The 16895-nt window shown below is 45.6% G+C and overlaps 1 protein-coding gene across 1 annotated transcript in view; it reads left to right on the forward strand.

The window, feature by feature from the left end:
• Positions 1–16895, forward strand: part of clasp1a (cytoplasmic linker associated protein 1a) — a gene marked incomplete at its 5' end in the record, with an annotated part of 68538 nt that overhangs the window by 16446 nt on the left and 35197 nt on the right. The window contains 8 exons of the mRNA XM_079230828.1: positions 3327–3405; positions 3797–3900; positions 4579–4670; positions 4795–4870; positions 5675–5772; positions 7053–7123; positions 16456–16596; positions 16775–16848. Of these exons, the coding sequence (XP_079086954.1) occupies positions 3327–3405; positions 3797–3900; positions 4579–4670; positions 4795–4870; positions 5675–5772; positions 7053–7123; positions 16456–16596; positions 16775–16848 (735 nt within the window). The remainder of the gene's footprint in view (positions 1–3326; positions 3406–3796; positions 3901–4578; positions 4671–4794; positions 4871–5674; positions 5773–7052; positions 7124–16455; positions 16597–16774; positions 16849–16895) is intronic.

Genomic DNA, 16895 nt, shown 5'->3' on the forward strand with positions numbered 1-16895 from the left:
TGGTGTTATAACATGTAGCTCTGCCTACAAACATTGTTTTCAGCTTGAGAGAGTGTGTGTGTGTGTGTGTGTGTGTGTGTGTGTGTGTGTGTGTGTGTGTGTGTGTGTGTGTGTGTGTGTGTGTGTGTGTGTGTGTGTGTGTGTGTGTGTGTGTGTGTGTGAGTCATCGTGGCAGGTTGTGGTGTGTTTATGTTTCCGTTTGTGGACGGATTGTTCCCGTCGTAGTTTCACAACCGTCTGGAGGTTTTACCTGAGGCTGACAGTGAAGAAGGGAGGGACTCGGTCCAAGCTGCTGGCACTGGTGTGTTCCCATCTCATGATGGTCTGTAATATTGAACTGGATTAGCGTGAAGCAGTAAAAGTCACTGGTCTCAGCTGTAACCTGCAGCACACATCAGCTCTCCAGCTCTTCTGCAAACGGAGGCACATGTGTGGTCTTGTGCTGCTGTGGCTCAGTGAACGAGCTACCAGCAAACAACCAGGGACTTCAGACAGCGTGAACACATATCTGCCATGTCAGCCTTTGTAGGTTACGACGCTGAAGGAATCGGTCCTCTTCCTTCAACACTGGTACAAACAGGCAGGCTTGTGAGTTACAGCTGCAGTGACTTGAAAGTAGATCCGGTCCAGACGAAGCCCGAGCTGTGTGGTAGCACCCGAGACATCGGAATTCAGTTAGTATTATGTAGCAGGAGGAGGGAGGGTACGCATAACCATAAAGCACTCTGCAATAAACTACAGCAGTGTGTGTGTGTGTGTGATTCACTGCCTGTGGAAAAGGACAGCATACCCAGCTGTTATCTTGATTTAGAGGAAATCACTGCAAAGATGGCGACATGTTTTTGCACGTGTTTCTGCCTTTCCCGTACGTGTGTGTGTGTGTGTGTGTGTGTGTGTGTGTGTGTGTGTGTGTGTGTGTGTGTGTGTGTGTGTGTGTGTGTGTGTGTGTGTGTGTGTGTGTGTGCGTGTGTGCGCGCGTGCGTGCGGTGATGTGCTATAAAGGCACATAGAGATGGAGGAACAGGCCGAGGCCTGCTGGTGTTCAGGATGAACAGCCACGTGTGTTTCTGTGAACTGGGATGGATGTCAGTGGCTTAGTGATCGGAGGTTGGTCCTTGAGATTAGGACTCTTTTTGTCCAACTTTTTAGTTTCTATTCAGGTTTTACAATGAAGCTTTGAATGTCTGACGTCGTTCCACACAGAGAGACCGCCCAGTCAGAGCTGGATATGTAAATGAGGTGCTCTGTGCATGCACACCCAACCGCTACAGATGAGTCAAATGCAGGAGGTATGAGTCTGAACACCTGGTAGAGTTTCAGGACTGGAACTTCGGGGAGAAGTTAATATCCTGCTCACCTGGCCAAGAGTCAGATGTTGCTCTGATGTGTTCTCTGTGCGTCTCCAATGCTAAGCTACATGTGCTGGTTGGTCTTAACATTGGAAATGAGGAGGAGAAGCTGGTGCAGACGCCTCACGTGTTTTGAAACGGTTGGGTTGTATATAGGCTGCAGGTTGGTGGGTTTCTGTCTGAGCAAACAAAAGAGTTATTAAGAGAGACTGCCTGCAGTGGAACAACCTGGAGGATCCCTGAAAAGCAGCGTTTGTCTTTCTCCTCAACCACACACTTGTAGTGTTTCTTTACCGTGTGTTTACAGACAGGTTCTCTACAGACTAGACCACAGACCTCTGGGCAGCTCAGTGCACGTCAGTACTGATCTCACAGGGTAGAGCGGTGTTATCTCACATGTATTATATGCTGATGCAGTCTGCTATAGACAAGGGGAGGACTGTGTCTGTCGGTAGGAGGATTTGGGAAGGGGGGACTGTGAGATTTGAGTCAAGAGCTTTTTATGGAGGGGTATTTGTATTTTGGGTGATCCAGATGTTAACGACAGCAAAAGGTCAGACAGACGTCCTGCATCGACCTCGCCCAGCAGGAGCTGAACCCAGACCTGGGGGACGTTCAAACCTGAGCAGTTGAGTGTTGGTGGAGATTCACGCCGTTGTTTAACCCGCTGCTCGCTCTGTGTTCGGGCCCTGTCATCAGCCTAATGACTGTAATTCCCTCCAGTTGGAGAACAAAGGGGCAGATCTGAGGATTAGGCCCTCCTCTCACTACCTGTTCTACCAGTGGGAGGAGGGATATTTTGGAAATGTGATCTAAATGGGTTCATCCCAACAGACTCCAGAGCAGAAAGGCTGAAGGGGAACAACATCTGGAACTCTGAAAATGTACTTTTTACGTCATCTGAATAGACAACATAAACTGTAGGGGCCATTTGTCCTGTGAAATAAAATAAATATAAATCAAAGAAAATAAACCAATATCAAAAAGCCACTGATGCACCGTAGGTTTATTAAATGACGCAGCCAAAATAATGCAGGGTCCATGCGGGAGTCCGGTTTTACTGCTATTTATTGTACCTTAAAACAATGAAACAAACAACCCCCCATGCTGCCTCTCCTCAGGACCTGATCTGACGCTGGTGACATGCTGGTAAAAAAATCATAAGGTGCCCAGGTGCATCCCGGTCCTGCACCCGCCTACTCCTTTAATGTGCCCACAACATTACCCAATCAACAAACTAAAGACTAAGTAAACAACTAGTAAACAATACTACTTGTGAATAAAAATAACTTATAATATTAGTAAATAGCTCCTACATAAACATTGCTCAATTTCATAAATGCAACTCATTGTGTTCAGTCTCCTTGTCAGTACAGCCCTCCTCCACCAGGGGGCAGCAGAGTGACATCATCCCTCTACTCTTTAGCTTGATGTTTCTTTTTACATATTTAGAGGTTCCAAAAATTGCACCGTGACCCGGACAGAAGTCCAGGTGGCGCTTATGTGTCGTTTATGGTGTTCGCAGGGCTGCTCTCACTATCCGTTCATTGAGCAGCTCACTCACCCCAAGACAAGGAAGGTTGGCTCTGGGTGGCTCGTGTTCTTATATGAAGGGTTGGTCAGAGGGAGTACAGTCATGGTGCAGGGCTGAAACGGGCTTCATGCTACCAGAGTCCCAGATGTGTGCTAGTCTGATGCTGTGAAGGTTGCAGGAGGCCAGTGTCATTCATAAACACAGCAGAAGCTTAGAAACGTGAACAAGTCATCATTACCCATAATCCTTTGCAACAGATTATTTTGAATACAGGCTTCAACCTGGGCGGGTCCATGGTTGGAGCAATACTTATTCCATTAATTTGTGATTATAAACAACATGTAGGGAATTTGAGAAACATGTTTGTTAAAACATTTTGATAAAAATAAAACATTCATCTAAGATTCAGACATATTCATGTGTTTTCATTGTGTCTCCACCAGGTGGCTCTGCTGGGCTTGGACCTCTTATCTGCCTTAGTGACGAGGTTACAGGAGCGGTTCAGGGCCCACGTGGGAACCGGTAAGACCCTTCACTCACACACATTGTTATCCTAATAATGTGGCTGAAGGCCACAGACGTCTGAGGAGGGACTCTCACAGCCTCATCCATTCACTTATCGGGAGGAAAACATTGAATTACGAAACATGTGGAATTTTGAGATTACTTTTTAAATGTTTACAGCATCAGTCTCATTATATTTTCTTGGTACCAATGTCCCCTCTCTTGTGAAATCACATCAACCTCCCAGTTGAATCAAACTGTTCTAAAAGGAACTTCAGGGTTCGATTAATACTCTAAAATGCTAAAAAGGCAAGACAAAGATATGCCATGAAAGGATTTGTTGGTAAAACGGTGATGTAGGAGGAGTCTGGTTGTCTCCTTCAGGGTTTCTTCTGTGCTCTCTACTCAGTTCTGCCCAGCCTTATCGATCGCCTGGGAGACTCTAAAGACCAAGTGAGAGACCAAGACCAAACAGTGCTGCTAAAGATCATGGAGCAAGCTGCCAGCCCGCAGGTACACACACACACACACACACACACACACACACACACACACACACACACACACACACACACACACACACACACACACACACACACGCACACACAGCTTCTTCTGAGAGAGCTCATTCTTTCCATGAGTTTGAGCACGCAGCCTGAATTAATTCCAACAATGACTAATTTAGATTTGCTGCCAATATTATTTTTCTTTTATTGGTCTTGCTGTTCTCTTGAATAACCGCCGGTCCACAGTCCTGGTCCCAGAAGGCCGTGTAGCCTGTTGATGAAACCTTTGCTATCGTCGTCCACCCCAGTTATCCATGGGAATAAAACACGTCTGCGTTTACAAGAGCCATAGATTACAACCTAATAATAATAATATGGGCTAATGTGGGCTCGTTCACGTTGAAGCACCTTCTGTGCAGTAATTTGTCCATGTCACGTAAGAGGGATACAGGATGTGTGGAGAGAATGAAATCAGGTCTGCAACCTGCCAAGGACAGGGAAACACGTCAGGTCACCTTCCATTACGGAAGATAAGGGTTTCAGATTGCAGCGATCCAGTACAACAACCAACAACTGTGTGTGTGTGTGTGTCTGTGTGTGTGTGTGTGTGTGTGTGTGTGTGTGTGTGTGTGTGTGTGTGTGTGTGTGTGTGTGTGTGTGTGTGTGTGTGTGTGTGTACCTGCAGTATGTGTGGGACAGGATGCTGGCGGGCTTCAAGCATAAGAACAACAGGACCAGAGAAGGAGTGTGCCTTTGCCTCATCGCCACACTGAGCAGGTGAGTCAGCTGTACCGCTCCCAGTTCAGTCATACTGGTCATACTGGTAAAGAAAGCAGGACATCTCCTGTGTATCTTCTATCTGCTGTCCATCTGCTGATTCATTTACATTCTTGTCTTCCAGATACGGAGCTCAAGGTCTGACCCTCAGTAAAATCGTTCCCCACATATGTAACCTCCTGGGGGACCCCACAAGTCAGGTATGCCCCCTCTGCCCCTGCAGGGCTCTTACGGTCACGGAAAACCTGGAAGAGTCATGGACTTTTAAAATGGTTATTTCCAGGCCTGGAAAAGTCCTTGAAAGTTTAGTAAAAGTCATGTAAATGTGTTATATTCATGTGTTCATGACGTTCATTTACGCTGAGTTTGAAATAATTAATATGCTTTTAAAAGAAAGACGCTCAAAATATAAGCAGGCATACAAACAGGCATCTATATAAATGTTTATTCTTTTAATCAAACTATTGTCTCATTCATTTGTGTCATTTAAGGTTTACTGTATGCTTTGTGTTCTCATTGTTAGTTTAAATACTACATTTACTCACTTTTTACTGTTTACACCCAGATTTCACTAAATGTTTGGTCATGGAAATTTGGTTTAAAGTCATGGAAATCCATTGGTCAGCATGTGTATGAACCCTGCACTGTTACTGTATCCAGTATACAGTAACAGTGCATGTTCAGTGGCCAGAGAAAACAACCTATTCTTAGATATTCTCAGGGTTTCTGGTTACTTTTGTGAGGTGTTTGCAATTAGAGAACTACATATTAAATCAAATAAGCGTATTAATTATTAACAAAGTAGCTGTTAGTTATCTCGTCAGTGTGATTAGCCTCTGCTGGATGAGAGGAGAGTTTCATCTTCCTTTCCCCGAGTGGCGGCATTGAGTAGTTCTGAGTTGGACCCAAAGACACAATCCAAAACCTAACTGTCCGCGGGCCGAGTCGGGTTAACGAGTGGGTGAAGGTGTGTGCGTGATCTCCTGTGTTGTGGTGGTCTTCAGGTCCGTGACGGGGCCATGAGCTGCTTGGTGGAGATCTACAGACACGTGGGGGAGCGGGTGAGGATGGATCTCTGCAAAAAGGGCCTTCCACAGTCACGGTACGCCCACTCTGTCGCTTGTTCTTTTCTGCCTGTGCATCCTTCACTCACTCGCTCATACTTCCTCATGCACTCAAGTCCTCCCAGTGCAGGTGGGTCAACCTCCCAGACAGGGAGCCGGCCACAACGCTGTGCTTCTCCATCTAGTGGGCGAATTAAGCGATGCAGCTTAAGGCCAGATTTGTCATGTCTGTCATGCGGTCTGAAGAAGTATTCTGCAATAACTCCCAGCGTCACCAAAGGTCTATTGTTCACTTGTTGTGTTTATTTAACATAATGATCATATTAGAGCAGTGGTTCTCAACCTTGTTTCAGTGACGTACCCCCTAACCAGCGCAAAGCATCTTTGGTTGAAAAACAATGTTATACACAGCGCTGTGTCTGATGTGATATAGAATATATACAATTCAGTTGATGAACTTATACTTATATTTAATTGAATAATTATGAAAACGCTTTTTTAAAGGATTTTTGAATGGATGCTAATTTTAAATATATTTTTTACAAATCTCACATTTTGTTATCGGTTCATTTAGCACACATGTTGATACTTCCTTGTTGGTATTGTCAGGATATTTTCAAGAAACAAAACCTGCAGCTCAGCTATCGGGTTCAGAGAGCAGATCAGAAGTAGTCATTGAGGTGAAGACCTTTCTGTTTCACCTTCCATATCCTCAGAGGATCTCAGAGCACCTTGGGTTGTGCTCCTTTATTTCCTCAGGAGCTCAGCTTCCTGTGAACATGGTGTCTCATGTTTCCTCTCACACTGAGAGCTTTCTTTTTCTTCCCCTGTGTTTGATGTATTTGATACACGCTCATGATGACCACCCAGCAGATTTCCTCTTCCAGCCACTAAACAGGACTTATAGTTGTATAACCCTGAACCAGCCCTTTGAGCAGGGAGCCTGAATCATGGGTCCCATCTGGACGAGCTGTGTTTCTGTTTCTGCACGCCAGCAAACAGAGACAGCGTTACTGTTTTGCCCTCTTCGTGCTTTTTAAATTATTTATTTTTTACACTTGACCACATGCCTCTACATTCCACCATCACCTCCCTCTCTCTCACCCTGGGTGCCAGGGTGTCATGTGTGTGGCATTTCTGAACACCATCTATTTGTGTCACACTGTGTGCTGCTCGGAGCAGAGGGAGAGCCTCTTGCCTCCGAAATAACGAATGGCTCTTTTTTAAATTTATCTTCTTTGTATATTTATTTTTGACTGCTAACCATTCCCTCGGCTTCAGTCTTCTGACACAGATTTGTTTTTGTTTTCTAATACAGGTTGAATGTAATCTTCAGCAAATTTGATGAAGTCCAAAGATCCGGGAACATGATGTCATCCTCTTGTTCGGGTGAGTGTTCCTCATGAGTCTCTGTGATTTGTATTTAGTAATGCAGCAACCTTGTGATGTGCATCCATCAACACGGCTGACTAAGCATTTCTGTTGATCTCAAGTCATTCAGACGCCGTCGTTAGGATGTTTTTAAATAGCGGCTGTGGCTCAGTGGTGAGCAGGGTCGTCCTTCACTAGCCCATGTGTAGCTGTGCCGACGCTGTATGAATGTGTGTGTGAATGTTAGCTACTCTTGATGGGCAGGTGGCACCTTAGCCTTATGAATGGGTGAATGATGACAAAGAGTGTTAAAGCACTTTGAGTGGTCAGAAGACTAGAAAAGAGATAAAAGTACAGGTCCATTTACTGGTGTGTGTCGGGAGAGAAGAGACTGAAGGTGAAATCCTCACCGCTGACTCTGCACCATTACAGAACAGCTGAGCCGAGGGGAACCGGGTCAGAAACAGCCGCAGCATCACCTTCCAGATTCTCCACCACATTTCACATGTGGAGTTCAACTGTCACGAGCACTGAGTTCATCGTTCACTCACTCACACAGTGTGACCCCGCAGTGTAGCGCGGTGGTTAGCTGCTGCCTGAACACAGAGCTCTCTGCCTCCTCCTCTGAGCTCAAATGTGACTGACTGCAACAGACTTGAGTAGTTTTTTGCTGAGTGGGACTCCGAAAGAACCCGCCTCTCTGCGCTGCTGTTGGTAACATCCTCGGCTCTGACGGTGTTCGGCACAGAAGACGTTAAAGAGACTCTGCACAAGCGAGTGACCTCAATGATGTTACGTGTGTTATTTCCTTTTGGGGCTTGGCCTCTGCACGTTTCTAACAGCAACAAAGAACACACTCGGGTTGTGGAGTTTTAGAGATGGGGGCGTTTACCTGGCGTTTGAAAGATGCTATTTAACTGCATTATGGGAATTGTAGGATCCAGCATTGTTGGAGCCTGACCCTCCCCAGAAGCTAAAAGCCTGAGTTTCTCACGCTCTGCTGGATTGATTTTCACCTTTCCTTTTTGAGTCTCTGGCGGGACCCCCTTTAGCCCCAGAGCCCGCTCAGCTCTTCGTCGAAGCTCTTCGTCGATCTCCCAACCCCAACCAGTCTCTGGTGTGACGCAGCAGCAAAGAAAACCGGCACATCCTGACCTTACAAGTCAATAGGGACTCGAGAGTGACTTGGGACAGCACCCTGCGTTTTAAAAAATATGCCATTTCATATTGATAGCATGAAGCTATACAGGATTAGCATACCGTTTTGGAATCCTTAGAGCCAAGTCCTTGTTTAGCCTCCTTAGCTTGCTCTCAGTCTGCAGCAGACGGCCAGAGTGAAGTGAAGACCGTTCAGGGACCAGGGAGGGAGTGGGAACTTTCAGTGCTGGCCGAGTTAGACACGATCGCTCAAATCCTGAACTGAAATAATTATCTAACTCAATCAAACCCAAACTTTGCACATGTTGTTATATATGTTATATACACATATATATATATATATATATATATATATATATATATATATATATATATATATATATATATAAAAACTTTGCACATGTTGTTATATATGTTATATACACATATATATATATATATATATATATATATATATATATATATATATATATATATATATATATATATATATATATATATGTGTATATAACATGACGGCCACATATATACATGACGGCCACGGACTCGCCATTCACCTGCACCCGGCCCGCCACCACCATGTTGGCTTTCGCCACGCTGTCCAGGAACAGCACCACCCCTCCGCTCATGCGGGCAGTGGAGACCACGCTGCCGTGCCCCACCACCCGGCCCACGGCCGCACTCCTCTACGGAGCAGGGAAGCCCGCTATCTTCACCCCGTGTCAGGCCGCTGTAATCCATGCCGTGGGTCGCGCCGCCCGGTGTGAGCCGAGCAGCCGCAAACACACAAACACAAACCCAACAAACCCCACGTACACACAAAACACCGTGACACTACACACTATACTAACCGCTCTACCTGCTAACGCTATATACACCACGGTTACCTCACACGCTCAGAGAGAGAGAGAGAGAGAGAGAGAGAGAGAGAGAGAGAGAGAGAGAGAGAGAGAGAGAGAGAGAGAGAGAGAGAGAGAGAGAGAGAGAGAGAGAGAGAGAGAGAGAGAGAGAGAGAGAGAGAGAGAGAGAGAGAGAGAGAGAGAGAGAGAGAGAGAGAGAGAGAGAGAGGCCATTTCTGTTGCACCACTGAGATGTAGAGTGGGCGAGAGATAATAGGCAGAGAGAGAGCGAGCGGAGCTGTCAGCGTGGAGCAGCGATCTTTACCATGACAGCTGGAGAAGGTAAGAACAGTTGTCTCTTTATGGAGGACTGTTCCATAAGGACAACATAACAGCTTTCACTCCCTTATGTAATCGGTTGTCGGTCTGCTTTGTTGCTGTTGCTGTTTCCAGCTGTATTTTGTTGCGTAAACAAGCTGCGTGTGCGTGGAGAATGTAACACCTCCTCCTCCACTCCTCCCCTCCTCCTGCAGGTTATTAACACGCAAAACATCCAGTTAATATGCTCTCCTCAAAAACTGAGGTCGGACATTTTATTAGTGTCAGTCCATGTATCTGTCTCAATACCCCTGAGGGATGTAATCAACACTATACTATACTCTCCTTGTGAGGAGGCTTTCTGAGATCAGACTATTCTTCAGTGCTTCTTGCGGTGCAGTGGTAAGGTTTGCAAAAGAGTTTTCCTACATTGAACAGCAGGTGTGTTGTGTTTTATTCCGTTATTAGAATCTCTGAGTGTGGACGTTGCAGCCTTCTGTGTGACTGGATTTGTGTCATAGCATTTTAAGATTCCTCTCCCGATGAATAAGCCTCTTAGGATAATGCCGGCCAGCTAAACCCCCTAAAAGTACACAGATCTCAATCTGTAGGCCTTAAGTACTTCATTAGGTTGATTGGCTGATGCAGAGCACTGATTAGAGTATTATTGAGGTCAATTATTCCTTCTGGTGTCACGAGTACAACAGTGAGCTATCAGTGTGGAATCCTAAACAGACAAATGTATGTGTGAGTGACTATTGTCTCAAGTGATCAAGTGATCCCTGATTTGTTTGTTCTGTAAAATGTCTGCAGATACCAAAACCCAACGAGAACTAGAATAAACTAGAATATCCAGTGGATTTCCATGGATTGAAGTGTTAATCTGTCCACTTATTGCTGCAGCGCTCCTCTAGAAACAGCAGAGGGATGTTGTCTCTGTAGCGGCTGAAAGCCTCACCAACAACAACAGGAGTCCCACGTTTAGCCGTTAACAGCTATCGGATCACTGTCACGGACCGTGTTCATCAGTGGGCCTGCCGGGTTCTACGGGAAAAACAGCAAAACGGAGCATACGGCAGAGTGGAGGCAGTACTTCTATACAACCACAGAGAGGACCAGCAGCCGGAGAACTTGGAACTGTGAAGATATGGGAGGGTTTCTCCAACACAATCACAGGACGCCTTTGTAATTGGCTTAATCCATCGAGGCTGTGTGTGTGTGTGTGTGTGTGTGTGTGTGTGTGTGTGTGTGTGTGTGTGTGTGTGTGTGTGTGTGTGTGTGTGTGTGTGTGTGTGTGTGTGTGCGCTTTCTGTTCCATTGCCATGGAGGACACTGCCCGTCTGTCTGCTCGCTGGCACCGACTGGAGAGGCCTGGCCTTCGTACCGCTCTCTGGATGTGGGTCGATGCAGACGATCAGAAACCTCTTCATGTCCGTGATACACCGTGGTGTGTGTGTGTGTGTGCGCAGCCATTACATCCTGCACCATGAAGGAATAGTTAACACCATGGGGACTGAACGCTTATTCTTAGGAAGCCCTTTGATCATCTCACACACACACACACACACACACACACACACGTAAAAAAACGCATTAAGCTCTTTGCAAAGCAGTGCATTGTGTGTGTGTGTGTGTGTGTGTGTGTGTGTGTGCTGCTACAGTGTGGAGGAGGCTCAGAAGAAAGATCTTTTTTTACTGTGAACATTATGTTCAGAGATCATTTATATACGTTGTAATGTTTATACATAATCATAATACATAATGTAATGTTTATATGTTCATACCGTTAGAAGCACACAGTGCTGTTGGTGTTTCAGGGCAGCGTGGTTGGTGTTTGTTAAAATGTTCTTAATGTTCTCAAAGTCTGAATGTTTTTGATTTGGAACAAACTGCTGTATAAACCACAGAGGTAACACCTCACTGCATCTACACCTTATTCTGATGACCATATCTATCCATCATATATAAGACAAGAGCCAGGTCAGAGTTGTTTTTCTGGTCACATCTTTTGGTGACTTCCTGCTCAAAGTTGCATAGTAATGATGACCGCGATGCTGAAACTACATATGATAATGAATATTAAAGGTTATGGATTCGGCTCATTCAGCAAACGTCACGAGAAGACGGAAACACCAACAGCTCGATAGCACAGAGGAATCAATTCATTGTTTGTTTTGGCCTTTTCATGACAATAACTCAAACCCAGCCGACGCGCTCACACATGCAGTCATGACTGATCGTGTCAGGAGCTTCATTTATTCTCACTGAGGAGGATCTGGAGGCGCTGCCAGCTTTAAATAGCACACAGTGGAGAGAGATGAGAGTATGTATGGAGCAGCGTACTGAATGATGCGACTGTCTTCCTTCCGCCCAGTGAAACGGGCCAGTGGCTGAGCATCAGAGGGTTGTTATCCTCTCCCTCTCCTGACTGAGCGCTGATGTGAGCAAAAAAGAAAATCGATATTTCGTTTAAAAGTATAAAAACAAGGAAATGAACTTGTTCGGCTTAAATAGTCCAAATGTCTCTGGACCGTTGTTGTGTGGACGGACATTTTTTGTGGAACGATGAGATTTAAACTCTTGTTTCTGTGTCTGCTTTCCTGTGTTTCTACGTCATCTCTGCATTTGGAGAGAGACTCGCTGCTGATGGTGAAACACCTTTGTCTTTGATGCTGCCCTGTTTATCAAGGTGGGATATTTGATGTTATGGAGGAAGACATGGCTCAGCAACACCTCTTACCCAAAATACAGAGCACTAATATTGAAGCTTTTAGGGTGAGCTGAGAATGTTTTACCGTCTGAAAGGTTCTAGTCAGTCTGGTAAAAAGCAGCTGGAATGAACTCTGAGAGGAAAGCACCCGGCGGCTGGTTGGTCTGTGTGAGAGGCCCAACATGAGCGCTGGGAATGAAGCGGTCGATTCTCTGCCTCTGCTCCTCATTTCTTCAGCGGCTCATAAAGTGTGAGCGGGACAAGCAGCTCATTGTCCTCCGGACGAGCCGGCCTACAATAATGTGTCCTGTCGCTGTGGAAGTGTGAGTCCATCTGAAACGCTGCATCTGTCATTGTTCATGGAGACGGGAAAAGTATTTCCTTATGTTCGGACATATCATAGACTAAAAGACACATTTAACTGTTTTTACTTTTAATGTTGCATTGATCAACAATACCAAAGCACCAGTTGTAGCCGTAGTTTCATCTGTGCTGCTTCTGAATGCTGGACTTGTCAGTGCTTCGTGTTATTCTTTTGAGGTTTAGTTTAGTTTTCAATGGATAGATGCAGATCTGTGGACACCTTCGACTCGGTGTTGCTTCCTTTTGGGACCCGTCTGTCATGACCGGTCCTCCTAATCTCCCCCTTGGTACGGGCTCTGCTGTGACACCATTCCTCGTGACGGATGGTCTGCATTTTAGTGAGCGAGGCCTTTTGAGGCTTCAGACGGCAAGTCAACCCTCTGAACCCCAAAACCCGCCAGCAGGATTGAAAAGCATGTTTTCTTTAAACAATCTCTAAAACTACACCGTTTATCATCAGCTAGAAGCTGTAAACACTTTAATTTGTCAGATTTTCTTCTTTCTGATGGTCTTTAAACACACCATGCGAACAAAAACGTTTAATTCTACAGGTCTTTTTAACATCTAGCCCCAAATAAACCGTTTCCTTTTTACAGATTCTGTAAAAGATCTACTAAGAAGCCATGATTGATTCACCCGAGACCAACAGTCATGTGGTCTCAGGTGTATCTCAGGTTCCTTTCATTATATTTAAAAGCACGTAGAAGCTCTATTTATTTCTCCGGAACACTTGTGAACACTTGGAAACATGTTGGATATGTAGATTCCATTGTTTTCCACACTGAAGACATGTTTGAGTTGTATCTACATCTATCCATGGTTGTGCTGTTGCCATAGAGATGCAGGACCTTTCTGTGCAGTGAAAATTAAGGCCACAGGGAGTAAAACCTGATGGGAGCAAAAACAACCGGCCCAGAAGAGGTTTAATGAGTCATCAGTCCTTCTGCTGCCTCTAAGTGAAGTGCTAACACCACACCGCTCACCAGCAGCCACAGAGCCCAGTCAGAGTCCCAGTGGATATCTGACCGACTCCCACCCTGTCTGGGTGCAGCAGGCAAACACATGTGGTGAAGTAACTGGGGACAAAAGCAGGTTTTTGTAAATGCTTGTGGCCACACGGTTACATTTCAGCCTCTCCGGCGTGTCAGCAAAACAAGACATTCTTTGTTATGACATCACACTGATCACCAGTCATCCGTCTCTTATGCAACCGGCTGAACTCTGTCCTGTGTGAAGGACGAGGCCCTGGGGGTCAGAGGGGTCAGAGGAAGAGGTGCTGCTTCCCGTCATGCAGTAAGGAACGTTATCAAGCGTTTTGACTTTCTCTCAATCCCCCATTCCTCTGCGCCTGTACTCTTTCTCTAGAGTACAGCAGGAGGGAAAATGCTCCCTATTATATAAATCTGTGGTTTATGGTGACGCCGCTGATGCCAATGCAGCTTCAGCAACTTTGAGCCTTTCAGTGCGTCCTGACACCTAGTGCACGGAGAAGGAAGTGCATCCTCGATGCCTGACATAGACCTGTGTGTGTGTGTGTGTGTGTGTGTGTGTGTGTGTGTGTGTGTGTGTGTGTGTGTGTGTGTGTGTGTGTGTGTGTGTGTGTGTGTGTGTGTGTGTGTGTGTGTGTGTGTGTGTGTGTGTGTGTGTGTGTGTGTGTGTGTGTGTGTGTCATTTTTAAATGATTACATTTATATATCCATGTGCTATAGATGTGTGTTGTTAAATGTGAGCGTTCATTTCTGGATGGATTCCTTTCATGTTTTAGTTTTCCTTAAATGGACAAAAGCACAAGCCAGGCTTCATGTCTGGGGCCACATTGCCTCTATTCCAGTAGAGCTGCACTGTGTCTGGGAGTGCAACACTATTCTGTATGATCCTTTTATCATATTTAAACAAAAAGAAAGTCTGAGGTACAAAACTGAAGTGGAGCCTGGCGGTCTGGTCATTTGTTGTGCCAACACTTTTGCGTCCCAGATAGTTTTACATTCTCTGCTTTTATCATTACATTTACATTCACTTTTTACCAAAACCTGTGCAATGAAATGGCTTCAGTAGCACTCCAGTCTAATTTGAATAACACATGTTTTTGGCCTTGTGTAGCTTTAACATATAAACAAGCATAAGGATCCATAGAATAGTTCAAAGAAGGCGAGTTCCAATGATGGCTGAATTCCATTTAGTTGCATCCGTTTCAGGGTTTTGGGTCCTGTGCATTCTGGGACAACAGAGCCATCATTAATGTTGTTAGCATCACTTGTGTCATTCCAACTGACAAAATGTCTGCTGTGAACAAACACCGGTCTGCGGAGGACGTCCTCTATCCTCTGTCCTTTCTCCTTTCCTCACCACTTGTCCTTGACGCCATGAGGTCAAGATGTGAAGGAGACTTCCTACGACTTGGGAAAAGGCAGACTGCTTAATTCTGCGACAGCGGATGTTATTGAGGAAACTACAATGTTCTGAAGATGGACTACAAAAAGCACATCTTGGATACTACTGAGCATTCTCACTGTGAAAATAAACGTACAGGCATCTTTATTCTCTGGCTTTTAACTCACCATGGGAGTGGCTGATCTATATTATCTTTGTTTGTCTTTTAAACGGGTCTTTGCGTTTGTTTTTTGGGGTTCTTGGCCAACAGTTTTTAGTTTTGAAAAGGGATTAATGTTATGATGTTATAATGTGGATTGCATTGGGTAGGAGTGATGTATTGTTGCTACACCCCCTGCAGTAATGACCTCACTGAGATACTGTATTGATATCCAAGCACAGTAGTAATGTTCTGCTTCTGATGGTGTTGAATGAGTGTGAGCACAAGAAACAGAAGTGATCTCACAACAATAGACCCCTCCCTCTTTTCACCATGACATGTCCTGACAGCCCAACAGCATCGCACACCAACCAACACGCTGACAGCTGAACCCAGAGAGGACGGCTCAAGGGGTGGCTAGTCTGCCACTTTGTCAGCGACACACACACACACACACACACACACACACACACACACACACACACACACACACACACCGTCGACAGATGCCTGGTGAAAAGGAGAGATCGCGTTCGCCGGTGCAGTAGAGACATGCTGAGGAAGCTGATGTGCAAGAAAATCTGCGCTCGTAAGAATGAACCTTTTCATCTCCCTCTCCCTCTCCCTCCCTCTCTCTCCGCTCGCGTTTGCCTCCAGTCGTCGCTCTGAATTCTCCGGATGTCTGCGTCTCTTTGCGTCCTTGCCCTTTCCTCTCTCGACCTGTTGCCTCTTTGTCGTTTGTCTTCCACTTTGTCAATGTGGCGTCTGTGATAAATGCAGTGTCACGGTCACGGTGCTCTCCGGCACACTGAAGCAGCTGGTTTTTGTGTACGAGCTCCATCGTTGTTCACTGGGATTTTATTATATTTGTTCCACACTCGTGTCATCATCAGTCCATGTGACTGGGCTCCTCTGATGAACGCGATGTTAGTGTTTGTTAGTGAGAGGCTTCATTCCTAAACCACAGGAACACATGCCTTCTGAAAAACAGATTGAGGAATTGTTCTTAAATCAATGAGCTGTCAACATTCCCGTCGCTGCCGGCCGCTCCATCCCATCGGCCCCGGGGCTGGTCCTTAGTGCTGCATGTGAACGCTCACGTTGGGCAGCTGACCGGCTGCCAAACCAGATTAAAGTCAGATGGTAGGAAGGATACAGGCTGAATGAATACATACTCACTACCTGGCAGAGGTCATGCAGCGCAGAGATGACTCTGGGTTTATTGATGAGAAGAGGATGATGATGCATTTCATCAGACACTAACCAGGAAGAGAGGGGAGCGATGTGCCCTCGAACGATGAAGGAATAATGATTAGTGATGAATTAATAATGATTTATCGATCAGTCACCGAGCCGCCAGTGATCCCGAGGGGCGTTTTTAAATGGCCGTTATGTGATGCGTTTCCCCTTTTTTCTGCCTCTGTCTTTGCAGATAAGAACTTTGAGGATGAAGACTCTGTGGATGGAGGCCGGTCCTCCTCCTCGTCATCATCCAAAGCGCCCCCCAGTGGCAGGAGGCCTGTAGTGAGCGCTGTTAGAAGACCCAGCTCAGCCAGCTCGGCCAAGATCACAGGTGAGGCATTACATTAATAACAGTGATTGTGTCGATACTACAACTGTGATTGGTTGTGTCTTGACACTGTGTGCTGAAGAGGTATCGGTAAACACGTTCCTGCTGCCTAAATCATTCTTTAAACATATTGTGTTGTTAAATCTCAGGTACAATGCTTTTTTCTTCTTTTCTTTCAAAGCTAAAGAAGCAGCTGCCGGGGCTGTTGATGAAGAGGATTTTATTAAAACCTTCGAAGACGTGCCCACGGTCCAGGTATGCTGCACTCTGTATTGTTTGGTTTTGTTAGCTTGTGTCAAATC

The sequence above is a fragment of the Taurulus bubalis genome (genome assembly GCF_910589615.1).
Source record: "Taurulus bubalis genome assembly, chromosome: 15".
Classification (NCBI taxonomy): Eukaryota; Metazoa; Chordata; class Actinopteri; order Perciformes; family Cottidae; genus Taurulus; species Taurulus bubalis.